Source organism: Podarcis melisellensis (genome assembly GCF_964234715.1).
Source record: "Podarcis melisellensis genome assembly, chromosome: 3".
Classification (NCBI taxonomy): domain Eukaryota; kingdom Metazoa; phylum Chordata; class Lepidosauria; order Squamata; family Lacertidae; genus Podarcis; species Podarcis melisellensis.
Genome location: NC_138530.1, coordinates 56,859,381 through 56,886,891, shown reverse-complemented (window position 1 = coordinate 56,886,891; position 27,511 = coordinate 56,859,381). Strand labels below are relative to the sequence as shown.

The following is a 27,511-nucleotide window of genomic DNA, read 5'->3' as shown; positions in this document are numbered from 1 at the left end:
GGTTAAGAATAATGGAAAGAGTCTGCATTCCAAATAAAGTAGAGTTTCTGAACTCGCTACAAATTCATGGCTGAGCAATCCAACTCCTTTGAATGTTTCAGCAGCATTTAACATTCAATCACTGTCGTTGTTGTCGTAGTAGTTCCTTTTTCTTTTTTACAAGAAAGAAATACATATTGATTCAAAGTTTGTTATTTTCAGTTGTACTCAAAGTACAAATATTTAAATAGCCAAACTGAAATTTGTTTCTTTCAGCAAAGCATAAACTTTCTTTGAAACTTTTATTACTTCATTGGCACTATCTATGTTATATATAATAATTACTTCAGTAAATTTGTTGTAAAAAAAGCAAAGTCAGCGAAGATCTTGAAAAATCAAGTTAATCCATACTTAATATATTTTATGGCAGAAAAATAAACCTAGGCAACTAAATATATTATTATTTTTGAAAAATATGAAATGCAAGGTACAATTCCATTAAAATTCAGTTTTCAGTGACTATGTCCCTAACAACTGATGAAATGATTTCTAGAGAATGTTTTGTTGCTGTACCTGTATAAAGTTTCCCACCAGAAAATCTGAATGGAGTATTTGGGGGGGGGGGGTTTCTTGCAGGACACAGTGTTTTAACAGTTCTAGAAATAATTAAGTCAGATACAAGGAAAGTCACTTTGTGATAAACATGGCCCTTCTATAAAATGGCTGTGCATGGTCATTTTTTATGGGAATATGGAAAATTGTACCCATACTATGCTGAGCATGCATGCAGATCAAATTTCACTTTCTTTAGTGATAAGCGATTTAAAACTTACTCAATCCTGTTAAGAGCATGTGTGGAATTCAGTCAGCTTTTACTGCAAGGAAATAAATGCTTCAGAACAGTACGTCTGTTGTTGTGCTTAGTAGTTGAGAGTAAAACTTCTGTTTTGGAGCTGCAGGGCATGGCATCCTTTTTAAAAAGTCAGCGATAAAAGACAACATTCAAGTTCTAACTTCTACATTAACTGCTAATATGTATTTAACATTTCCAGATTGAAATGTGTATTTAACATTTCCAGATTCATATATCTATAAAGGAACATGCCTTTTTCTTGTGCAGATCAGTTAAAATAGAATCAGTGATACTTCCTTTGAATTTAGTTTGTTTAATCTGTGAAATTGCAATCTTGTCTGTAATTCACACAGGCACATCTAGTAGGGTTAAGGGAGAGGTGGATGTATGCAGTACTGTTTAGGGCTACTGCCTCAGTTTAATGATACTAAGGCTACATAAATTTATACCATTTTAGTAAATTCTAAACATTTTGTTGTGTTTCTAGTAATCACCAAAGAAGAAGAAGAAGTTCTTTCCCATATCTTTTTTGCTGTTATTCAGACAAAGCTTTGCTTTCTTTGGATATCCACGATATGTGCATGTGCACTTGTAAGTTCAATTGGACTTCCTTCCATGTGAGTGGACTTCCATCCCCAACCTGCGGCCCTCCAGATGTTTTGGCCTACAACTCCCATGATCCCTAGCTAGCAGGACCAGTGGTCAGGGATGATGGGAATTGTAGTCCAAAACATCTGGAGGGCCGAAGGTTGGGGATGCCTGGCCTAGAACCTTATTTGATGAGTGGGTTCTCATCTAGTCTAGCAGTGTGCTCTGTATTTTTTATTAACTTCCTGTTCTTCATTTGCATTCTAGAAATCTCAGGCCCACGCCTTCTCTTGCTCTATGGCAGACGTTGCCAGTTTCTTCTTCAGCTGTAGCCTGGCCACGGGTGGTTTTTTTATAAGTCAAAAAAATAATGGAAACTAAAGGGTTGGGCTTTGATGTGGGATATCTAAGTAAAAATTCTCACTTGGTTGTGGGTGATCATGGCCTAAGACAGGATTCTTTTTCTTTAAAGCAGGGGTTGTTACAGTTGGTTTGTATATATGGTGCGCTGCAGTGCTCCTCCTTCAGCATTCTAAAGAATGGCGATCTTTGAGATCTGTTAGAGTATGGGAAAAAATTGTGGAGGGGTTCAGCTGTCTTAGTGCCCCCACTCCACTCTGAGGAAAGACACTAGCATCTTTCATCAGAGTGCAACATTGGGATGACTGGCTGAGTTAGCCTTGGATAATTGTAAGGAAAAGCAACAACATTTGGGCATTTTAGTTCAAAAGCTGGTTAAAGGGGAATGAGACACGGCAGAGGTTATAAAATTATGCATGATATGGATCAAGTGATTAGGGTAAGTCTGTCAATACTAATAAATCTATTGAACTTGAGCTGTAGAGGCAATGTGTATCTTCGTACCACTTGCAGGGGGAGCAGCAGGGGGATATGGTTACTGTTTTCAAATCCTTCTTGTGGGCTTTCTAGAGGCATGTGATTGGCCGCTGTAGGCAAACAGGATGTTGGGGCTAAGTGGAGCTTTTCTTTGATCCAGCACAGATACTCTTAAGGGTCTATAGTTGTTCTCCTTTTTACTATAGAAAATTTTGTCTTGAAGCTGTAGTTTTATTTTTGCCAGTTTCTGTGGAAAAGCCCACATCTGCATTTTTAAATTGGCCCTTTTAAAACCCACAATTTAGTATTTTTGCTGGGAAAGCATTAGGAAATTGGAATTGGTGGGATTTGGAATGTTAACCTTGTGTTTGAGATAGAATAATAGTTGAACATTCTCTACAGCTTATCTCCTCTAAAAATTACTTAGGGCTCTTCACAAAAGGTGACTGTCAATTTTCTTTCTGACATGGTGGTGTATATAATATGTATATTTCAGCCTATAGTTCTGAGCCTATTTGTGGCTGATTTTTCTCCAGTTCCTCCTTTGCAGTGTAGCTTCTGAGCCATATCCCAAGCTTCCTCTTTAAGCCCTCCAAACCTTAGGAGACCCATCAGCTACCCTCACATGGTTCAGGCAGCTATTCAAGGCCATTTCCAGGCTGTGGCTGCTGTCACATGCTGACAGTTTTTAGGAGCCAGAGCTGAGAGCTGAGTGCAGGGTGGGAACCAAAGGTGGACAAACTACCACAGAAGGAATATGACTTGTCTCCCGCCAGGGGTACTACCCCTCCCCTAACACCCCATACACCCCAAACCTCCAGCGTACACTCAGTATATCATCCATTTTTCACACATTTGGCCTTTGTTTGTGACTTCAGATTTTCCCCTGGAAATGATGTATTTTAAAATGTTGACTGTAACCTTTCACAGGTGTTTAATCAGAAATGACCATGTATAACCATGTGCAAAATAGGCAGTTATAGATTGAAGAAATATATTTTGATAGCACTCCAACCCTGAGCTAGGGAAGCTTTTAATATTTGATGTTGTGTTTTAATTTGTTGGAAGCCACCCAGAGTGGCTGGGGGAACCCAGTCAGATGGGTGGCTTATTATTATTATTATTATTCCCTATATTTTTCTTGACTGAGATTGTTTTCTGCATGGTACACGATTTAGAACTTTTGGGTCTCAACTGACCATTAGTCCAGGAGTTGCAGAATGTTCAAAATTATTTTCCTCCCTGCTGGTATTCCTATTGCGTATATCCATGCAGAAGTTGGTTGGCCTTCTGATGAGGCAAAAAAGCCAGTTCAGCTCTTAAATTTTCAGAAGAGAATGCTAACTATGCCATCTTCACACTTGGCTTCTATAGTTTATGGCTCACCCCCTTAAATTCTGCTTTACACCTACAATCCAGTGACATATATTGATCTCTGTTGAATTTCCTTGCATATGAGAGAGCTTCTTTGACTGATGTGTTAACTATCCATTCTTTGAGATTTTTTAGACTGTATCCATGTTTCAAGGTAGACCATGCAAAAGCTATCTATTTGGAGTTAATTACTCTGGCTCCCCATAAAATTGCTTTTACAGAATTAAGACTTGGTGTTTTACGCTCTGCCTTTTTGGATGGCAGCTGTGAGAAATTCTCCTTGGAACAGCATTTCTGTGTGAGGTGTAAAACAACATTGAGGACGTTGTTCACCATATTACTCAGTGCCCTCTATGTAAGATCCTGATGAAGAATACTTGCTGTGAGTTTACTCAGAGAAATAATTTTGTTACACCAAGTGAGTTTGTGTGCTTTTTGCTGTTAGAGAAAGTTTAGATTGCGTTACCTTGTGTCTGTCTATATTTGTGCTAGCTCCTAGGAAATTGAAGAGTCATATTTGTGGCTCATCTTTGAGTGTTTGTTATCCTTGCTGTGGTTTATAGCTAAACAAATAAAATTGCTACTACTTCTACTTTGATAGTTGAAGCTTGGGGTTCATGAAATGATTGGAAAAAACTTATATTATACCAAGCCTTTAAATTGTTGAAAGTTTCTTAACTTGGGTGGTGTTCAACCAAATTTTACTCAGAGTAGACCCACTTGAAATTGGTAGCCCATTAGGTCTTCTCTGAGTAAAACATCGTTGAATACCACTCCCTGTCATTACTGTTATGTTATATACACACTTGCACAACTTTCAGTTGCACACTAATTACTTTTTCATATGGGGGCAGATAGCTTCAGCAACTGGCAGCAGTTGTGGGTACAGGTGGGGTGCAGAAAACTGGTAAGTAGTTTCCCTTGTCCTGATGCATTTTGCAAAGAAGATTATTTCCCTGCATTTCTGTTGGTGTATCATCATTATCTCAGAATATCTTGTATATATTGGGTAGATATTCTGTTTCTGAATTCAAGCCGAAGGTACTGCTGAAAAGCTTGGGAGTAGTGCATGTTTACGTGGCTACATTATTAAGCCTTTTAAACCAAACCACAGGCTAAGCATTTATATAGACATAATGTTGTTGTGTCTCCAAGTCATAGTTTGAAGCATAAGAAGCTCAGTTCCATGGTTTGCCATTAAAGGTGATCTAGGCAAACTTTGGTTTGCACAACTCATAGTTTGACGAGTTTGGTTGTAATAGCAAACAATGGCTTGCTGAGAGAGAAAAACGGAAGGGTAGGAAGGGTGGCTGGAATATACAAATTGCAAGGTTTGTTCATGTAATGTCCAATGAAGTCTCAATGTGGATAAAATAGAGCTAGAAGCCTGGTGGTCACTTTTGCTGGCTTGTGTCATTTTCCATTTTGTGCAAGAAGACTTTCATATTGATTGTGATACTGTTCTTTCTCAAAGTTTAAGGAGCCAGCATTTCATTGTGATAGACTAGGAGTTGTGAGCAAGGTAGTATTTTGTTCAGATTGCGAAGCATAATCATTGTCAGCAGAGAGCTTCCTTGCACACTTTCCTCACATTCAGTCGCCTGGTTTGCATATGACTTTAATTAAACCATGGCTTAATGTTACGTGTGAATCCGGCCCAGGAGTTGAACTATGGTTAAAGGTTGCTCAGTAACCAAGGTTTGTAGTTGGTTTATTTATCTTTGTTAATATTGACCATATCTTAGTGTTACCTTTGAATCTAGAGTATGGTTAAGAAGCCATCACCACCCAAAAATATAGAGGTGCAAATGAAGATCAGTAGAAAATTCAAACCACCCACAAAGTTCTGCTGCTCTTGCAAGTAGTTCTAACTATCCTATGATGTAATAAACAAAGGTTTAATTATCATCTGCCAGATGCCTCAGATTTAACTATGGCTTGTTAACCATGGTTAATGTTAACTACATTTATCATTAAAGGTAAAGGTAAAGGTACCCCTGCCCGTACGGGCCAGTCTTGACAGACTCTGGGGTTGTGCGCCCATCTCACTTAAGAGGCCAGGGGCCAGCGCTGTCCGGAGACACTTCCGGGTCACATGGCCAGTGTGACATCGCTGCTCTGGCGAGCCAGAGCTGCACACGGAAACGCCGTTTACCTTCCCGCTGGTAAGCGGTCCCTATTTATCTACTTGCACCCGGAGGTGCTTTCGAACTGCTAGGTTGGCAGGCGCTGGGACCGAGCAGCGGGAGCGCACCCCGCAGCAGGGATTCGAACCGCCGACCTTTCGATCAGCAAGTCCTAGGTGCTGAGGCTTTAACCCACAGCGCCACCTGTGTCCCATACATTTATCATTAGCCATGGTTTAATGTTAATGTATAAACCAGGAGAAATGCAGAAGAGTTGTAGTGCATGGTATTAGTAGTGTTCATCACTTGGAAATACATACCGTATTTTTTGCACCATAATACTCACTTTTTTCCTCCTAGAAAGTAAGGGGAAATGTCTGTGCGTGTTATGGAGCGAATGCCTGTGGATGGCGGGGGGATCTGCTGCAGTCGTGAGCAGAGGATCCATGGTTCCCCTTCCTTCCCTCCTCCATGACTCACTTTGAAACAGCAAAGCAGGAGAAGAGCAGCTGAGTGGGGAGGAGAGAGGGACAGAGAGCCTGCTTGCTTTAAAGAAGCAAAGCGTGAGAGGAGAGGAGCCTTCTCCTCTTATACCCCTCTTCTGCATTCTTAACAGCATCCTTCTCCACCCACCCCACGCGTGTCCCTTGTCCCTTGAGTGCTTTTCCTTCCCTCCCCACTTAAAACGTGGTTACAAAGCACAGATCCACATGGATCCTCAGGATTTTTGCACTAGGTCACCCCAAATTCACCATCAGATCACATAGCATGTCCATGGCTACAGCTTTCACCAAAAAAATCACGCACCCACTGTTGCCTGGGGCCACAGTGGTGCAAAAACGTGGTTACAAACCTCCCCTTGAATCTTTTAGAATGTGTCAAATGATTTGGGCCACAATGTGCTGTAAAGCAGCTTGGAAGCACCTTGCTTCTACTTCCACATGTCTGTAAAGCAAGGCCTAACATGAAAGTCTGAGCACCTTCTCTTCTTCTGTGTGTGTCCAAGGACTGGAACTGGGAAGGGGGTTGAGAGCACGACACTTACTGTTTTTAAATCTCTACCTTTGAAATTGTTACCCCAAAGCATGGGTTTTTTTAAATGTGGCTTCTTCTTTAGCCTTGCATTCCTCTTGGAGTGCCATGAGTAGGCATTTGGACCATACACACAAGTTGTAGCAGCTTGGTGGCAACTGTCAAAAGTGCACCCACCAAATGGGGATTGGGAAAACTGGGCTCTATTCCGGGGTCCCTGAGGACAGGAGAACTGTGCATACCATGGGCTAGATGAAGTCCATTTGGACTTAACTGGAGAGTTTCAGAAAACTTAATGTTTTTATCTGGTTTTGCAACCATGTTCTCCAATTTTTTTTTAGTCATGAATGCTTAAAACAAACCTTTATAAAAGCTTATCTGGGTCCCCACAAGCCACTTGTCCAGACTCTGTTTTCTGTGCCTTTTAACCCCTACTGCTTCTCCATTGTTTTGTTTTCTTCAACAACCATGAACATTGGTGCCACAGAGTGATAAAAAAGTTAACCTGTGTTTATCATGATTGTAAAAATAGTACATCTGCATCAAGAACTATGTTTTGTTTTTCATGCACTTAGTTTTGTTCCATTTGTTTTGTTTTCTACCTCATTTTCTACTTTTATAAATAAAGTTTTTGAAAATAAAAATGAACAATGTTTTGCTACAATGGTGACTGTTGAAATTGTTTGGCAGACTGGTGTTCAGTAGCATGCACAGTTTCCTGATGACCTATGTAAGTTGCACATCTTGGCACTTCTTCTGCATTCACAATTACCATTTGGAATATGTCTTTTCTTCTTGCCAGATACAATTCATGCCATTGCCAGAAGCGTTTACCAAATCATGCAAGAAAGCTGTAGTTAACAGTTTAACAGACCTTTAGATGTAGAAAGATCTTGTAGACGGTTTGCAGATGTATTCACTGTACACTTTGTCAGATTATTAGAATTCGGTTTATACAGTATATGATTGTTTTGGGAGTAGGCGAATGTTGGAAGCTGGCTTTTAGATTTATATGTAGATACATAGTTATACAGAAGAAATAACAATACTTGATTTATTTCATCACATCACAATCAGGCATGACTCAAAATCAGAATCCAGTGCAGAATTTTGCAGGTAGAGGCTGGCTCGAGTCTCAGGGTCATCTATTAAGTTCAGTGGGACAAAGTACACAAGTTTCAACATGAGCTGAGAGGCAGCAAACCCTGATACTGTATCATCAGGGCAGATGGGTAGATTAACCCATTTCCTAGTTGTGTCACTGATTATTTGCCTAACATCACCATAAAACAGAATTTGGTGCAGGGACCTCATCAGATGTTCTCTAATGCTGCCATGGGAGGGAGGGCCCTTAAGGTCGATATATATTCACATTGGTGAAACATGAAAACTGCCCACATTACAAGATAATTTTGCTTTGCTTGCTGGGAAATGGGCGTATATTCTCTTTCCTGGTCTCCTCTCAAGGAACATATGGAAACATATGGTGCAGCAGCCAAGTGCAGTCTTAATTCAAAACTTTGCCAGTGAAAATCAAAATGCACAAATCTGTGGTAGCTAAGTTTTAGAGAGAGTAAATTATTGAAGCTCCATTATAGTTCTTTCTGCTTGTAAAATGGTACTCTGGAACTATGGTTATAGTGTTTTCATGTGGAAAGTTACATTTGTACAGAAGGAATGATTGGATGAAATCATGTTAGTGCAAAGTTAGCATTTTACATGCAAGTGAGCTTCCTGCTTAAAATCTTTAGTGCCTGTCAATTTGAAGTTAGAGGTGTTTTGTGTGCAGATCTTAAGCTTGTTCATTTGCTAGTTTTCTTCTAGATGAGCCAGTGTAGACTCTCAAAGCTTTGTCGGATAAAGAAAACCACAGTATTTCAAATGTTTGAAATAATTTCTTTCCACACCAGGAATTAACTATACCACCTCATTTAATGTAACCAACTGTTCATTTTCAACATGGTGGTGACTTATTTTATGGAAAGAATAGCAATTTTCATTCCTTATTGGAAAGAGATTTACTTTAAAAGGGAAAGAGGATAGGAAATGAAATTTTTAAGTCTACCTCAACATTGTGTAGCTTGGAATGTTGTTGCCAGAAACAGTGTGGATTACTTGCCCAATGTAGATTACTTTTATGGCTCTCTACAGAAATATTTATTTTCCCTTTCCCTTCCTAGTGGAAGCAGTGTTCTGTGGAATTCAAAAACTCACAAATTGCTTTGTGAATTTTGGTTGTTTCTAATAAAACTTCTGTTTTACTGTTACTGATTGAATTTTTTTTTTCTATCCAATTACAACTGTTTCTGCATTTACTGCTATGGGTGTTTAATAACCAGTGGGGTGTTGTAGCACCCTGCTTGTGGTTAACGCTTAGCTGGAATGAAATATTCAACGCAGCAACAGAGAAATTAAAATAATAATTTATTTGTCAGACAAATAAATGAGAGGCTCAGTGGTATATGGTTACCAAGCTCTGGCCTGCCTCCTGCCATTATGGCCAGCACTTATATTCCCTTAATCCAGCCCCCTTTGCTCCTCCTTGGGCTGCCTCTGTTCAATCAGCCTGGTTGGATTTCCTATTGGCTGATTGCTATAACTAATCACAAAAAGATACACCCATTTCCTTCTATCCTTATAAGGGAGACAAAGAGCTATATATTTGACATATAAGTAATAATATATCTTACATGGAATCTTAATTACCAGCTCACCTCTTGCCCTATTGCCTTCTAAAACAAATGTTTAATCTTACATTTTTATGTTCAACAGATGTCAAGGATCTTGAGTTCACATCAACATTGAAAGATTTCCTTCATTTAAGGTTTCTAAACAAATGCCTGACAACTATATATCAGAAGTGTTCGATGGCGTCTCCTGTCTGGCAAGGGGGGCTAGGCTCATTTGCCCCTCTGGTCTCCTATTGCAATATGACTCTATGAATCTAGCATTTCTTAAATCCTTTGCATAATTACATTTAAGCCAATATATTTAAGCTATTATATTTCATACATTATCATAGGTAGCCTTTTAAAAGAATAAAGCTTCTCAAAGTAAAAAGGAAGGAACTCAGTAAAAAACAGCTTTTAAAAAGAAACCTCTTCTGTGTACACCCCTCCTTTCACCCCCCTTTCCAGCCTAAAAATAAAGTAAAAAGAAGCTTCTTCTCCAGCCAAGTCAGTTGTCTTTTTCACTGCTCTTGGCCTTTCAACCTTAGGAAGAAGATATGGCTCATTTTACTGGGAGGCACATTGGTATTATTTTACTATTTACCCATTCTTAATTGTGTTTTTTCAGCCTTGGGGCAGCATATGTAATTTCCCATCAATGGGGCCCTCTTGTCTTAGGAGAAAACCTCTTGCCAAGGTTTTTTCTGCCTGGCATGAAACCTTTGAAAATCTAAGCCCATTTAATTTAGGAACCTGATCAAGATATAAGCCAATATAAGTCTTGATTAAAAATGCAGTCTATATTCAGATGCCACATTCCCCCCTTTCAAGCTCAAGGACCTTGCTTACCAAGCGTCCTTGATAGCTTGATCTTCATCATATTCCTGAGGTAAAGCTCTGTATAGGGCCATGATATGAGGTAGAGTTTCATTCGAAATCATCTTGCTAATTGTACTTCTAAAACATGAGATGATACATGGCACCATACATAAAACCATTATTACTACCGTCAAGAAAAACAAGCAAGACAATAATATCCCTTTGAGTCCCGCAACATTAGGTAACCAATTGGTGAGCCATCCCATATCCCATCCTTCCCATGTTTATACTTGGACATGTGCTATATTCTCCATCTTTGTAGCCAACACACGGATTGCCTCACCATTATCAGAAATGTTAAAGCAACAGGCATTCCCTGTCAAGTTCAAGACTCCACATAGGCCTCCCTGCCTGGCAAGTACATAATCCATTCCCATTTTCAGCTGCAAAATGGCGGCTCTACTTTCATCCAACTGTTGTGCAATAAGTCTCAAACTCTGGGCCGTTGCATTGGTTACAAGTTCCACTACTGCTTGCAATCGAATTATTCTGTTTAGATTATAAATAGGATCCCGTGCCCCTTGTATGAGCTCACCAGGATTCCAGGAGGCAGGATCATAATAGGCTATAATGCGCTCTGGCGGCCAATCATCAGTACCGCTCCAACTTTGGGTACTTCCTCCTGCTATACGAGAAATATCAGCATTCCTTCGTGTTCGCTTAGCTGAACTAGTGGGCATAATCCACATTGGTGGTAATACCCATCCCAGGAAACAAGTCCCACTCCATTTGGAAGGGAGTTTCTTGTATGCCCATTCTCCACATATCCACCACAACCATCGGGTCTGAGGTTTTTGGTACGTGGAGTACAGAAGGCGAAAATATCAAAAGAGGTAGAGAGTTCACAGTGCAGTATGTTAGATTGCCTTTTTCTGTCACAGTTATGTTCCACACCACTTTCCATGCATAAATAAAAGGAGGTGCACAGGGCAAGGTATTCCGAGTTCGATACGTAGTACCGTTTGCCCAGGTTTGACTATTCTTAATATAATCCCAAGTATAGTGGCAATGAGAAGAGCCTATCATGGTAGGGTCAGCTGCATCTGATGATTTATGCACACAGATTTCCCCTTGCACAGGTATAACTCGTATTGGTTTAGTTGAGTTCCAACCGGGGAAATTCTGTACTTCTGTTTGGTGTGGCATTTCGCTTACCATACCAATGGCACTTAATGGTATTGGTAATAAGGGCATACCTCCCTCTGAATCATCTGGCCCAAGAGAGCAAACAAGGCAATTAGTCCTATTTGCAACATTGGCTATCATCTCAGCTAAGCCTACCCACATATTGTGGTCATGGCGGAATCCATATTTAGCAAATTTGGTCAGATTCATGGACCCTTCCCCTTCCCAAGGGATCAGGATTAATAATAAAATCATGTTGATGTCTAGCATATGCATTCCTTCCACAAAAGATTACCTTATTGTGATAGCAAATAATTATTAGTCCCAATATAATTCCCCCAGTGACAGAAATGGGGAACCACCAAGACCAAAACATATATCCCAAGGATCCCCAATGTGTAATATCACTTATAATTGTTCCACAAGGGGGCAGTCAATCAATTGTATAAGAGAATCTTCCCGTTCACAATTGCTGGTTTAGACGCTCCTCAAGCTTCAGGCGTGCGCAGGTCAGCCAGCTTCCAGGTTGTGGCTGCAGCAGGCCGGTCGTCAAATGTTGCCCGTGACCTAACCCGCTCCCGGTAGGGCTAGATACAGGGGTTTTTGGAGAGAGTCAGTTTTAAAGGATTAGAGGGGTCACCTTTGCATGTCCAACTGCCTTCAGACTTCTTTAAACGAGAGTGATGAATCCAGGGGGTCACCTCAGCTACCTTCACCGCTGTTAGAATAGAGAGCAGGACGGTGTAAGGTCCACGCCACTTAGGTGCAAGTGGATCACGTTTCCACTCTTTCACCCATATGCTATGCCAGCCTGGAGCTGATGAATCGGCTTGGCAATGCTGCACGGCGTGTGCTTGAGGGCCCACCTGTTAAGATAAAAAAAAAAAAACAAACACGGGAGAGAGACAAAAACACGGGAGAGATTGCACTTGTCCCTGTGTCACATGGTCTCCTATTTGTTTGAGGTCAGTTGGAATATCCTGAACAAAGGAGGGCGGCCTCCCATACAGGAGCTCAAAAGGTGACAACTTAAGTCTTTTTGTGGGTGCGCACCGAACACGAAACAGTGTTATGGGTCAGCAAGCACATGGGGATATTAAAGCAGCCTGTGCTTTTCCTTTGCAGGCTTGGCACAGCCCGGCCTGGTCCCTGGGGTGCAGGGCCGTAAGAGATGGAGGCAGGCTGGGCCCTCTCCCTCCTGGGTGAAGCACCTGCCGGAAGCCTCGTGGCAATCATCCCCCCCCCCGGGGGCACACGCAACAGACACTGGGGCCAACGGAGCGTGGTGGGTTAGGGTGGCAAATGCCTCTCTGAGCTCCGCAGAAAAGCTGAACTTGCACCAGAGCCGCCTCTGACCCACATAATGGGCTATTGCCAGCTTGTATTTTAGGGAGCTGGTTTCTTGTTTTCAGCCTTGCAGCAGCAGTACCCGACTGCACACACTTAATGTGATCTCACAACAATCCTAGGAGGTAGGCCATGGTTATTCCCATTGTAGAAGAGAGGAGAAACGGAGTGATATAATGCCAGCAGTAGTATAAATATGTCCCCATACATGCACCATACAAATAAAGAGTGGACACATAGTCCTACAGATACAACCGACCCTTTGAGGGTGACCAAACTGTTGATGCGGCCCCCCGATGAATTTGAGTTTGACACCCCTGCTTTAGACATATTAGTGGGCTTCTGGCATGCCCTGCAGATGCCTTGCACAAGTGTCTGGCGGTAGGTAGTAAGCCTGGCCAGGTGAATTGCATTGTTTGGATCCCAATTAGGATCTTCCAAGGGAAAGTTGTCCTGGAGATGATGGTCAATATTATAAATATTTCCCACTCTGGCCTGCTCACGCAAATATATCTGTGCCTTTTCAATTATGTCTCTCCTTTCCTCAGTGGTGAAAAGAGTATTCAGGAGCTGGCGACAATCTGTCCAAATAGGACTATTACTATTGAGGTCACCAAGTCCATCATAGCCTGAGGTTTTTCTGCGAAAGATGGGGTATTTTCCAATTCATCAGATCTGTAGTTGTGAATGGAATACATTGCAGGGTCGAAGTTCGAGGTGGCCGTGGTCCAGGTTGCCCATTAACCAGCACAGGCTCCTCAAGTGCATCAAATACTCTTCTAAGAGGGGCTACTACGTGACCTTTTTCTTCACTTTGCTCTAGGGGCCTCAAATCATAGGGGATGGTATTTGTCCCAAGGCGTTCTTTTAGCAGCTTTATACGCCTGGCTGTATTGCTTGCTGACCGATTAAGGTCTCCCTGTAACTTCTGTAATAATTCTCTAGGACTTGGATGTACAGGGGTTTGGGGTAGGCAATCAGTTGTTCCACTAAAAGAGACTGTAGATGGAGTTCTACTGGGACTCACAGGTGGAATAACCACTTCTGCTTGGGCTTCATTATAGGACTCCAATGCCTCCTGAAGATATTTATCATAATCTATCAAGGAATCAAGCTCTGTGACTCCACTCCCATTATTCATTCCAGTTTCTTGCCTTGGGGTTACAACTGGTGGAGTGTTTGGATTAGGCTCCCTTCGATGTGGAGCATAGGGGGGAGGTGGAAGCACCTCTTCCTCTGGTCCCTCAAAAATGGGTTTAAGTTTATTTGGCAAGATTCCTTTCCTAGCTTCGGCTTTTACAGCCAATAATTTGCATCGTTGGACTTTGCATTCCCTTATCCATGGAGGATTTTTTTTTTTTTTTTTTTAATGTGCTCAGCCAGGAATCTATATATGAAAATTGTTCTGGGCACCCTCCAGTTTCTTTGGTGATGTTAGACCAAAGTTTGCTTACTAAATTTATATCAAAGGTTCCCTGGGATGGCCATCCAGTACTTTGTTTTGGCTACCCTAATTCACATAACGTTCTCAAGCGCTCTGGCGTCATTTTGACTCCATATGCCCCTGAGAAGGCTTTCTTAAAATTATTTAACATACATTCAAGAGGTGTATTTCCCCCTTTGAACCCCCAACTCCCATTGTATGGCCCTGTGAAGTATCCACTCAGTCACTCACACACACGCCTTACTGGGAAACGAAGTAGTACTCACTCCACACTTAGGTCAGCTACACATTGTACTTTCTCACACATGCAATGCGCTAGATACTTCAACCACACTCTACCTCCCAATCTTCCCTTTGCCCTACACCAGATCACCATCTGATGTACCCAGCCACCTAGCGTACTCAGTTCCCCTTTACTGAGACGCAGAAGTTTGATCAGGACTTCTCTTCCTCCCAATTAATTGGAGGGCCAAAACCCCTTAGTGCACTTACCCTTAGCTGGTTGCCTGTTTATTTCTCTGGTCCCCCCCGGTCCGTCGCCGTCAGTGGGCAGGGTATCAGACAGACGAGACTTCTGCGTTCCCCCTGGAAAAATTTACCAGTGCGCGCTGGGAAGCAGTTTAGAGATCCTCTCTCTTGTACCCTGTCCAATAGGGCGAAGGGGCTGCGTTCCAGCAGACCACTTATCCGAGTCGCAGGCACCATAAAATGTAGCACCCTGCTTGTGGTTAACGCTTAGCTGGAATGAAATATTCAACGCAGCAACAGAGAAATTAAAATAATAATTTATTTGTCAGACAAATAAATGAGAGGCTCAGTGGTATATGGTTACCAAGCTCTGGCCTGCCTCCTGCCATTATGGCCAGCACTTATATTCCCTTAATCCAGCCCCCTTTGCTCCTCCTTGGGCTGCCTCTGTTCAATCAGCCTGGTTGGATTTCCTATTGGCTGATTGCTATAACTAATCACAAAAAGATACACCCATTTCCTTCTATCCTTATAAGGGAGACAAAGAGCTATATATTTGACATATAAGTAATAATATATCTTACATGGAATCTTAATTACCAGCTCACCTCTTGCCCTATTGCCTTCTAAAACAAATGTTTAATCTTACATTTTTATGTTCAACAGATGTCAAGGATCTTGAGTTCACATCAACATTGAAAGATTTCCTTCATTTAAGGTTTCTAAACAAATGCCTGACAACTATATATCAGAAGTGTTCGATGGCGTCTCCTGTCTGGCAAGGGGGGCTAGGCTCATTTGCCCCTCTGGTCTCCTATTGCAATATGACTCTATGAATCTAGCATTTCTTAAATCCTTTGCATAATTACATTTAAGCCAATATATTTAAGCTATTATATTTCATACATTATCATAGGTAGCCTTTTAAAAGAATAAAGCTTCTCAAAGTAAAAAGGAAGGAACTCAGTAAAAAACAGCTTTTAAAAAGAAACCTCTTCTGTGTACACCCCTCCTTTCACCCCCCTTTCCAGCCTAAAAATAAAGTAAAAAGAAGCTTCTTCTCCAGCCAAGTCAGTTGTCTTTTTCACTGCTCTTGGCCTTTCAACCTTAGGAAGAAGATATGGCTCATTTTACTGGGAGGCACATTGGTATTATTTTACTATTTACCCATTCTTAATTGTGTTTTTTCAGCCTTGGGGCAGCATATGTAATTTCCCATCAATGGGGCCCTCTTGTCTTAGGAGAAAACCTCTTGCCAAGGTTTTTTCTGCCTGGCATGAAACCTTTGAAAATCTAAGCCCATTTAATTTAGGAACCTGATCAAGATATAAGCCAATATAAGTCTTGATTAAAAATGCAGTCTATATTCAGATGCCACAGTGTCATTCTGTTTCAAAATGTTGTTTTTCATTTCATTTTCATATTCATATCACACAAGCTTGTAAAAAATTCTTCAATATGGTTTACAATTAAAAAGACAATGCAGAATTGCATATTAGATAATAGTGATTCCAGTCTGTTGCTGTTTTCGGATGGGATTTTGTCACATACTGGCAGATTCAGGCTGTGCAGTTACCTTGACTAGGAGCTCCTGCATCCACTTCCACAAATGACTAGACTTTTTATAATAAGGAAAGAGATGTGGAACTTTATTGGAAAGTGTGTGATAAGACTTGCTTCGATGCAATGGAGTTTGTCCCTCAGACAAATTAGGGTGCGTACTCATTAAATAGCAAATATCATCTAACGTCTTTTCAAACAAATCAGGATGAATGCTTACTAAACAAGTTGGCTGGAAGCAACCTATGTCAAAGAACATGGTTGGGCAGTTACAGGCTGAACACATTAGTAGATGTTATACAGAATAAAGATTCTGATAGTTTCTCCCTGGCTAGAATCTTCTTGGTATATCCTTTTACATTTTTAGATAGACTTCCTGCTGAGTGGATTAAAAGAGTACTTCATTTTAATGAATCTGGTAAAATAGGCACACATATTTTCATTTGGATATTACAAAAATTTCCTGATTTTGTCACAAGACTACAGTTTCCAATAGTCAGTAATTGCAACCTGCTACAGTGGTACCTTGGGTTACATACGCTTCAGGTTATATACGCTTCAGGTTACAGACTCCGCTAACCCAGAAATAGTGCGTCAGGTTAAGAACTTTGCTTCAGGTTGAAAACAGAAATCGTGCTCCGGTGGCAGCAGGAGGCCCCATTAGCTAAAGTGGTGCTTCAGGTTAAGAACAGTTTCAGGTTAAGTACAGACTTCTGAAACGAATTAAGTACTTAACCTGAGGTACCACTGTATCAATTAATTACAAGAGCTGTGATGTTTCACTATATTAAATTATTCCAAAACACTAATGCCAATTAGACCTCTCCTGATTACCTGAATATACCTATGGAGCAGTGAATTGATCCTGGCTGTTAGTTCACTTTCTCCCAGACAGTGGTATAGCAAGAGCAAGGATAAACAAGGGTGATGTGCTGCCACTTTTTAAAGCAGTTAATGATATCATCTCCTAGGTGCTTTTTGCCATTTCTCAGCATGAGAAACCAACAACAAACCAGGCCAAGGCAGATCATATTAACTACTACTTTTGTTTTGAAAAGTCAAAAATCATTTTATTATGACCAACCAGAATGCCACAAAATGAAAACTTTTGAATCCTCCAGGATGAATGTCAAACAAAGGGGGTAGGGAGAGAATGCACCTGACAAAAATTCCCTTTTGTTGTATAATTTTAGAAGTGGTCATGGCTATTGAAGGGTTGCAGTGCAGAGCACCAGCACTTCAAACTCTAGCACTATAACAGTGGTCCCAGACACCCTCTTCAGTCAAGGCCTCTTTGCTTTTTGGAAAAAGGCAATGGCCAGATGCGTAAGGGGTGCTAATATAGAAAGAGCAATTTTGACCATTAAAATGACAACTGCTATATAATGGAGCAACTACACTTAAAATTTAGAGTGGTAAGAAGTGTGTTTTTTTAAAAGCAATGCAAGAAGAAAGCTGCTTTTGATCCTTCCTTTCAGGTTCAGAGCTGACAACCCTTTCTCATGCCCTTAGATAGGATCTCCCCTAGTGTGCTTTTTGGATGCCACAGCTGATATTGAATGCAGTGTTACTTCCTTTGTCAGAGGTGGGTTCTTAGAATCATGTTCACAAAAATGTTCTCCAGCCATTGGCTTTTCAGACTTAAAGTTACAACTCAGGGTGCTGGTTTTGGTGTGCAAAACATTAAGTAGCTTGGGCACTGTGTGCCTACAATAACTCTCTCTTCCTTGTTTGCTGCTTTAATTTCCAAGATCAGCAGCATGTATGCTTATGACCTATACTATCTCTGCCAAGTTCATATGACAAAGAAGTGCAAAGACATTCTTGGTGGTTGCCCCAAAATGTAGGATATGTTCCCATTGGTGACATGCCGAAAACCAAAGCCAGGCATCTTCCCAAAGCAATTCAGGACCTTTGGGTAAAAAGCAAACAAACAACCTAGTGAGTTTTAAAGGGTATTTTTTAAAATTGTGAGTAAAGAGAGGATGTGATTTTTCTTTCAAACTATTATAAGAACCCTTGTGGCTTCTTATATTGGAACACGTGCATTCTGTATTTCTGCTTGTTGAGAAGCCAGAGAAGGTGTAACTTGATCTTTGAGCCACGTTTGGTAAATACTAGTTTTGTGAATACATTAAGTTCTACTGTTAACAGAAAAACACTATACCAGATATGTAGTTTATTTTCCCCTCTTCATTTCAAATTGTTAGGCAGGATTAATGACCCGTAAACTCGTTCTCACTGTGATCTGATAATGTTTGTTGGTCTTAACTTGCTCTTCTTGTTGAAATGTTTCAATAAAATGGTTTCTCACAAAATCTTCTGTAGAATGTAAGTATTCAAAATATTTCCTACTACTCGCTGCTACTTAGCATGACTGTTACTGCCTAATCCATGGGTAGGCAAACTAAGGCCCAGGGGCCGGATCTGGCCCAATCGCCTTCTAAATCTGGCCCACAGACGGTCTGGGAATCAGTGTGTTTTTACATGAGTAGAATATGTCCTTTTATTTAAAATGCATCTCTGGGTTATTTGTGGGGACTGCCTGGCGTTTTTACATGAGTAGAATGTGTGCTTTTATTTAAAATACATCTCTGGGTTATTTGTGGGGCATAGGAATTTGTTCATTTCCCTCCCAAAATATAGTCTGCCCCCCCCACACGGTCTGAGGGACAGTGAACTGGCCCCCTGCTGAAAAGTTTGCTGACCCCTAGCCTAATATACGGGAGCATTTCATTTGAATATAAAGCCCACCCAAATTCCAAAATGATCTTGAAAAATTGTCTTATGAATTTCTTCTCACTGTACTAGCTTGGTGGATTTGGGAAAAAGTGACACCCCTGCCTTATCACATTTCCTCCATCAAAGGTTTTTTGATATATACTACCTCTTCTAAATGGAAGGACAGATCGTGAAGCTGAGGCTCCAATACTTTGGCCACCTCGTGAGAAGAGAAGACTCCCTGGAAAAGACCCTGATGTTGGGAAAGATAGAGGGCACAAGGAGAAGGAGACAACAGAGGACAAAATGGTTGGACAGTGTCATTGAAGCTACAAACATGAGTCTGACCAAACTGCGGGAGGCAGTGGAAGACAGGAGTGCCTGGCGTGCTCTGGTCACGAAGAGTCGGACACGACTAAATGACTAAACAACAACAACCTCTTCTAAAAAGAATCGGGAGTTACAAGAGACTAGTATACTAGAAGACTAATGCATTCACAGATCATTTTTTTTTCAACCTTTTAACAGTAGACACTGTGGGAAGTGAGTGAGTAGCAAAGGAACAATGAGGAGAGGTGTTAAATCTTTTTACCACCTCCACCTTGTGATTCCACTAAACACCCTGACACTGCTTTTAGCCCTGGAAGGAAGTTTATTTGGTACCAATGGAAGCATCTCTCCCAACCAAGACTAATATCCTTTCAAGGGGATACTTTTGGAGGGACTATAAGGATTACAAAGGAGCAACATTTCACCTCACACATTTCAACATCACAACTGTTTTGGCTCTGCATGTTGGAAGAAACAGTGCAGATGATCTGTATTTGAAGATAGGATTGTTCTCTTGTTGTTCCCTCAAGTATGTTGGGGGTTCCCTCAAGTATTGCTTGGGGTTTCATAAGTCTGAGTGATATTCCCATGGTTTTAGCATCTCCAATGTAGGAAGAGGGGGTATGACTTCCTATCTCAGGGCTACATGGACAAATGTTTTAGATCTGTGAGTAAACACTGTGATATTGTTTCTTTCTGCAGCCTATGCAGTCAATGGGTAGTCCTCCAGCATGCATCCAGGTTGGAAGAAACTGCAGCCCACTTGGCAGGGCTGTAGGCTGTTTCTGTGACTTGCTGTGTGAGAGAGGCATAAGCAATTTCTGCTGTAAGTTTCTTGTTTTTCACCTGCAGCATTTCAGATTAAGCAATATTTAAGTAACTTCACAAATACTGAAGTGTCCAGGCTTTTAAAAATGTATTTGCGAATACATGTGCAAATAGAGTAGCTCAAGAAAAAGCACACTGCAACTGAAAGCAACATATAATATGAAACAATAATGAAATTTGGAACACTGCTTTTTCTATAGTATAGAAAACAGATACTGCTCCTGAAAAAGAGATGTGTTAAAAAGTGTTGTATTTGTGGACAATAGGGATATGATTAGGTGTCCATGCTGTTGACAATGACCATGGTGCTGGTCCTTCCTGCCTCTTAAGTGTGTATGACTATTCTCACTGCCACCTCCTGGTTCAGAAGGAGTGGTGCAGTTTGTCTGCGTTATGCTGTACAGTACAGTGTTACCTTGGTTTACGAACATTCTGGAAGTCCGTTCTTAAACCAAAGTTGTTCTTAAAGCAAGGAACGCTTTCCCTAATGAGGTCTCCCACCGCTGGTGCCCTTCCACTGTTCGGATTCCGTTCTTAGACCGAGGTAAAATTCTCAAACTGGGACACTATTTCCGGTTTCGCAGAAGCTTGTAAACCGAATTGTTCTTAAATCGGCCTGTTCTTAAACCGAGGTACCACTGTATTTGAGGTTGCTTGGAGCACCCTCTAAGAACAGCCCAGCTACAAGTTCCCCATTCATTCCAGATTTAGGTGAAAGGCTGGACTTAGTCTGAGTTGGGCTGTGTTTTGGAGTCACACCAGTAGATCTTGGAAGTACAGTACAACAAACATGTGCTCCAGTCCTCTTCCTGAAATTAGAGATGGGGAAAGGAATTGTTCCTAACCTTGTGTCATGCCTTAGAAGCACTCACCACCTCTGAAGCTCAGTGTGATGACATTCAATGGTTCCTGATAACCAAAGTTTGGCTAGTTACCAAGGCTAGCAAAATAAAAATCAGATCCTTGGCTACAATCAGTGTAGGATTTATCTTTCTTCTTTTATTTAGTATAATATAGTACTATACAGTACAATCACATATTGCATGCAGTTAACTTGTGCAATTTCAACCATGCACAGTTGAAAGCTGTCATTGCATGCAAGGCAGAGGACCAGGTTTTCCTTGCTTACCAGGCTCAGGGATGCTCTTGTAAGATCTTGCAGGAACTCAGACAGCCCCATGAAATCTTGGTAGAGCAGGGGTCACCAGCCTATGGCCCAGGGGTCGGATAAGGCCGGAAGGACTCGTTTATCCAGCCTGCAGCGACTGCCGCCCGCTCTTACCGATGCGGTGTGGTGTAGTGCGGGGACCCATTTCCAGGTCAGAGGAGCACCGGAAATAGCTTGCACATGCACACGGGCCTCCTCCGATCTGGATGTTCACCGAAAATAGTGTGTGTGCGCGCGTGCGCATACAGGCACACGCTCCCTCGCCCTCCGGCCTGAGGCAAGGAAAGCTTGGAGACCCCTGTGTTAGAGCATTCCAGAGCCGAAGGTGAGGATGGTCATGTGGGGGCAGTTCCAAGGTACATGCATTGGGTACATACATTTTTGTTTATATGCACCATCTGAAGCTTGGGTAGGTCACAGTATTGTTTGACTACATTCTGAAAGGACATGTAGAATAAGAACAAAAAACAAACACACAATTCATTCTCATATTTTCCACCAACTTCTGGAGGCTGCTACAAGCAGCAGTGTTTGCAGTTTGAGGCCTGGAAATGGTTGAGCACTGTAAAAAGTTTTATAATAGATACCAAGTGAACAAATACAAATTGTTCATACAGTTTTATTTCTAATTTGTCATTTAATTAGTTGGCTGTATTTTCAAACTTCTTTCTCCAAAAGTGGCAGGCTAAGAAAGTTAATATAAGGATTCATACCAGCAAATGCAGAAAAAAGACATTAGTTCCTCTCTTCTTAACATGCAGTTTTTTCCTTCTTCCCCATCCCCTTCAATACTGTTTCCTAACTGAAAGATTATTCAGAAAACTAAAAAACAAAGCAGGGAATAAGGGGCACACACATTAGCTTACTCATCAGCAAGCCATTGTTAGAAATTAGCCTAGCACGTTTTGCTACTGGCACAGGCCCAATTATGACGATGTGAAGATTTCTGGGCGCCAAGTTGGCGACCACAATTTAAAAACCTCTGCCTTAGTCCGTAGTTAAACCAGTTCCATTCCCACTGTGTGTGTTTCTCCTCCTTGCATACTGGGACAAGTGAATTGTTGCAAGAGCAAGATACAGTCAAGCAATGTAGTTCATATCGTAGAATTGTAGCCTTAGAAGGTACCCTGAAGATCATGTAGTCCAACCCCTGACGAATAAACATTCCGTGTAGTGACCGTAACCTACATTTAAGGTACCTAATGGCACATACCCATTAGCTCTTTAGAAACCATGTTGTTGTACCCTACCTAAAGGTAGCTTACAGATAAAAATAAGGACTGTTAAAAACACAGAGAGAAACAATTTAAGCCTTCTGGTTCTGAAAGTACTGATGCCAAGCTTACATTGCCGTCAGGTGTATCCTTCCTGATACTGTTCCTTTGCCAATAAGAAATTATATCCCTTGATTGGATGGTGAGTGGAATTAACATTTCCCCCCACTTCAGATAAAAGTCATTAGTGCACACGCATGTTGATAGGGACAGGCTAGTTTTGGAGTGAAGAAACTTTTTTGGGGGGGGGTAGCTGGTACTGCCAGACTGAATGGTCACTTCTGGCTCAGGGCTTAATCTACACACATGGAACATGTTGCTGCATGTCCTTAAGAGGTGGAGGCAGGGCAAGGTATGTGGTCAGATTGTACAGTTTTGCACAGGTTTGGCATGCTTAATTGAAACAGACCAGTATGACATGCGGAATCTTGAAGTGCGCTTTTCAGCTACCCAAATGCATCTTCAATCAAGGAATAGAATTGTGCAGCAAATGACAGTTGTAGACTGCCTGAGCTAAGCTGTGTTGCAAGTTCTCCTGAACAGGGCCATTAAATAAGGGAACGATGAATATAGTCTCCTGCAAACATAGAACACACTTAACACCATGCTTACACTATGCATGACTTCGCTACTGGTTCATTCAGCATGATGCCAGTCAATTCGTATCTGCTCAATTGCCTAGCATTTAGAAAAAGTGAGTATATTGAGTGCTTTGTGAAAAACATGCAGATATTTATGAGATTTTAGACGGTGAATTTATTTAACAGAATCTGAACAGGTTGCTGCAATTATGGGCACATTAGAATCTGGAATAAAATTTGAATAAGAATATGGTAAAAAGATCAGCACACTTATTCATATTACTTATTGGTGGTTTGGGGAAGTTTAAATTATCCAAGAACAAACATTTCTCTTTACTGAATTTCAGAGATTGGTACAACTGAAGAACTATGTGTTCTGTTCTTGTTGTTGTTGTTTATGGTAAATTTACAATTGTCCCTATCTGTGACCTCACAAACAGGGCTTCTTGGAAATTAAAACATTTGCTACAACTCAGTTGTGCTATAATTTTTATATTCGTAAGCAATTCTGCAAAAAGTTTACATTTTAAAAGTTGCTGAACAATTTGTATAACAATTTGTCATGAATGGTATTGTTGCCAAGAGTAGTTCTCCCCACCCATCCCTTTTTATAGTTTTTGTTGTTGCTGCTGTTATTGGCCGGTCTTTTCTGTGGGTGCTAAAGTCTAAAAAAATGAAATGTATAACTGAGCCATGCACTTAGAATATTCTATCTTATGTTTTATTACAAGGTTATATAAATAGTTGCATTTTATTTGTGTGAAGTCCATACATTTCTATCATATAGACACCTAGAAGTCTGAGGCCGGAAAAATCCAGCAAAGATGCATGTGATGCAGGAAAAAACCCCTGCATACCTGGCCAGACCTTGTTTTACTGCAGCAGTTCTCGGTATTGAAAAGACAAATTGCTTCTTCAGCTAATCTCTTTTTGGCAGTGCTTCATACTACAGCAAAAGGAGAAAGCAAAGTTATGTCTGCACACATAGTTGTTGTTTGTCCATGTCTTCCTTTGGAGACATGCCACACTAGCTCTATGGTGTCCAGTACACAATTTGTTACACATTTATTGATATATCTGCATCGTGTTTATACCTGCAGCAGCTTTCAGTAAATATATTGAAACAGTAAGCAGATTTAATAAATTAACAATATTGCAACAGCAGTATTGCAACTGATTGGAGAAGGGTCGGGCTACTACAACACAGATGCCTCCCAAGTTCAAGGACTTGGGGATGTAAAAGGTAGCTTCTTCGTTTTCACTGGCTTTGCATAAGTAGTGTGGCACTACCTGTACTTTCTAGAAAAGCCCATCATGAAGACTGAGAAAACCCTTCTCTTCCTGAATTCTCTGCACCTGCAAAATTAAGGAAGGCGTGGTTTCTTTCTCTTTTCTTTGGCTGCAGGAGTCAGTGTGACTACAAATACTTGCTGGCTATTAATCCCTGCTCAGTCTTCATCTCTATGATTTGTCCAGTCACAGAATGTGACAGCTGCCTTTTCTTGGTTTGACCCATTTAACTAAGTTATATAGTTCTCAAACAATTCTTATTTCTAAAAGACTTTTTTTGCTTAGATTTCAGTTTATTTTAATATTTTTGTTTCAGTTTGGTTGAGTTTCATTTTTGTCCAGCTACACTTCTTTTGCAATTTAAGAATTAAAGCATAAAAGTTGCAAAGTGTAATTCCATGTTGCATGGCATTTGAATATCAGATAAGGAAATAGGGTAATTCTGGATTATATCATGAAATGGCTATAATATTAATGCTTTTGTCTTTTAAGATTGCAAAATGGTCTACATAGTTTTTTCTAATTCTTTTGCAGGGTGTGGGTTGGTTGGTGGGCGTAGAATAGGATAGTTTTGCCTAGGGCATTATTATATATTAAAAGGAGAATGCCTGCTTATATTCTTAGAGGTAAGAAGTCAGAACTACTGATGAGGAAAACAGTGCTTTCTCAGTCCTTGCATAGTCACTTAGTTGATATGTATTTTATGTTGTATATTGTAGGTCACAGGTCACAGGTCTAACATGCATTGTCATATCTATAAAAATGTAATTGTGTTTCAGTTGTTGCTAAAGTGGAAGGTGTAAGTACTATCTTCCTAAATGTGGAGATCTGTCCTGAATTTGTGCTGCTCAAGGCTATCCATTCCCCAGTAAGCCATTCAATTGGCCTTTGCTAAGATCATTGGAAAAGATATGCGGAGTAAATTTATGGACTATTTGAAAAGTAACTGTGAAGAACAGTTTGTAGGGTTGCAAGAAGTTTTGTGAGGAGTATTATTAGAAGTACTGTAAAAATGGACAAGGGGGAGGATGATTTGTTAAGATATGTAAAGGCAATATAAATTTAAGAAATGCATAAGAAGTGGTTAAAATGGTGGTTCATCAGAGGTGCTGATGGAAGTCTAAAAAGATTGTATAAGTGATAAGTTTTGTGGTACATTTTATAATTTATATGTTAAAATTAATTTAAAAATATTATAAAAAAGGAAAAGATATGCAGAAACTACTTGGGATAATAAAATTGCTCCTAGGTAAAGAAAGAATACTATAAAATTCATTGTCAGTTGAAACCGTATGTATAGGATGGGGTAGCTAGCTTGGAACAGTGATATGACAGCTGGAAGTAATTTTGTTGTCAATTAGAGGATAATATATGGTACGGAATGTGTGGTACACAGAGTTTTAGTGCTTTAGTTGTATGTCTGCCCCACACAGAGAAATGTGTAAAACAATACGCAGATATGCTTTCTTAATTTTATCCTGAAACTTCATTGTGGTGAGTTTTTGGTTCATAGCAGAGTTGTTCCACAATGTATTAATTGGCAGAAGTGTTGACTTGTTTCAAATTGAATTTAGATGCACATTGGTCTTATTCAATGGACTCTTCTTGGAAGCACTTAAACAATTTCTTCTCAGATACTGCAATGCTGCTGGAATGCTCAGTAGGACATCCAAGGATATAAATCCATGTTGGGCCTATTATATGGCTACTGCAATTGCAATAATCATGACAGCTATCTTTAAAACTATCTCAATCTCGGAAATCATAACTAAATGTATAGGCTATATTGGCTTATAGAAGAACCATGTTGACCCATGGTCAACCCTCCAGGGGCCCTTTATCAAGGTAGATTTAGCTGAAGTGTGAAGGTATAGCCATTTCCCCCCCGAAAGGACAATTTATTTATTTATTTATGGGGGACACAAAACCTTTTGGTACCATAGTGGGGTATCTATAGGATCAGTCAGCTTTTTAATTTATTTAAAGAATTAATGGCAAATTTGGCAGGCATAGAAAACCTTGCATCATTGCAGTACAGCATGAAACCCATAACAGTGGGCATTTAAACAAACAAACAAAAACTTTAAAAAGTCATTAAAAAAATAAATTACAGAGTTTTTAGCTTCTTTTTTGGAGGGGGACAAAAAGCCTCTTTAGGGGATGAATACAGATGACTACCCCTGCTTTATACTGTTGTTGTGAATATGCAATTCTTGGTAGGCTTTAAGCCCGTAAACAGTTCCTATTAAAATTTGTCCTAAAGCACGCACCCCGAAAATGGGGTTTGTAGAGTGAAGAGAGATATCTTTAGAGGCTGTGATGAAGGGAGCATTAAGCAATATGTTTTAAAAGAAAATGTCACTAATCTTGTATTTAAAAAAACTGTATTCGAAAGCATGTGATGAATTTATTGTAGCTGACTTTTTAAATCTTGTCTTCCACAGGATGCTGAGGCAGAAGAGATGATTGTTCATTTGCACTAAGGCTTGGAACTGCCTATTGAACAAAAGTCCTGACCAGGCAACATACGAATGGCCCAAGGAAGCCAACAAATAAATTTTCAGGTTTTACATGACCTGCGCCAAAAATTTCCTGAGGTACCTGAAGTTGTTGTGTCCAGATGCATGTTACAGGTCAGTGCTATGTTGTTTCTGTTTACGTAGGCACTTTAGTGCCAATAATTAAAAGTACTTACAAAGTCTTTCCCCACTAACCTACTTAAGTGTAGATTTTCTCTAGTAGACCCTTCCCCATCCCAGTTTTTTTGCTATTTTTTCTTTTCTTTTAATTTGCTTTTAGATATTGCAGTTTTTCCCTTTCCATGTTGCCTAACCTTTTGAATCTTAACTTGTCATATCCTCAGTTTAAGGTTTAAAGCATATTACTTGTATAAGGATTTCATATAAAGCTGTTATCACTTCCATCACTTGATTGTATTGTACTTGCGGTGTCCTAATCTGCCAGGGAAATGGGGATTTTAAGAGGCATTTCAAATTAACTCTCATTCCTTATAGCTGCCACTTGGTTGGATAATATAT

The 27,511-nt window shown here is 40.4% G+C and overlaps 1 protein-coding gene across 4 annotated transcripts in view; it reads left to right on the top strand.

Annotated features, from left to right (window-relative positions):
- Positions 1 to 27,511, top strand: part of TAB2 (TGF-beta activated kinase 1 (MAP3K7) binding protein 2) — a 53,090-nt gene that overhangs the window by 8,673 nt on the left and 16,906 nt on the right. For 3 of the 4 annotated variants that reach the window (XM_081905163.1, XM_081905160.1, XM_081905162.1), the window contains exon 2: positions 26,918 to 27,106. In XM_081905163.1, coding sequence (XP_081761289.1) covers positions 27,005 to 27,106 — 102 coding nt within the window. In that variant the 5' untranslated portion in view covers positions 26,918 to 27,004. Of the gene's footprint in view, positions 1 to 20,042; positions 20,159 to 26,917; positions 27,107 to 27,511 lie in introns of those variants that run through there. The other variant, XM_081905161.1, reaches the window with a different exon arrangement.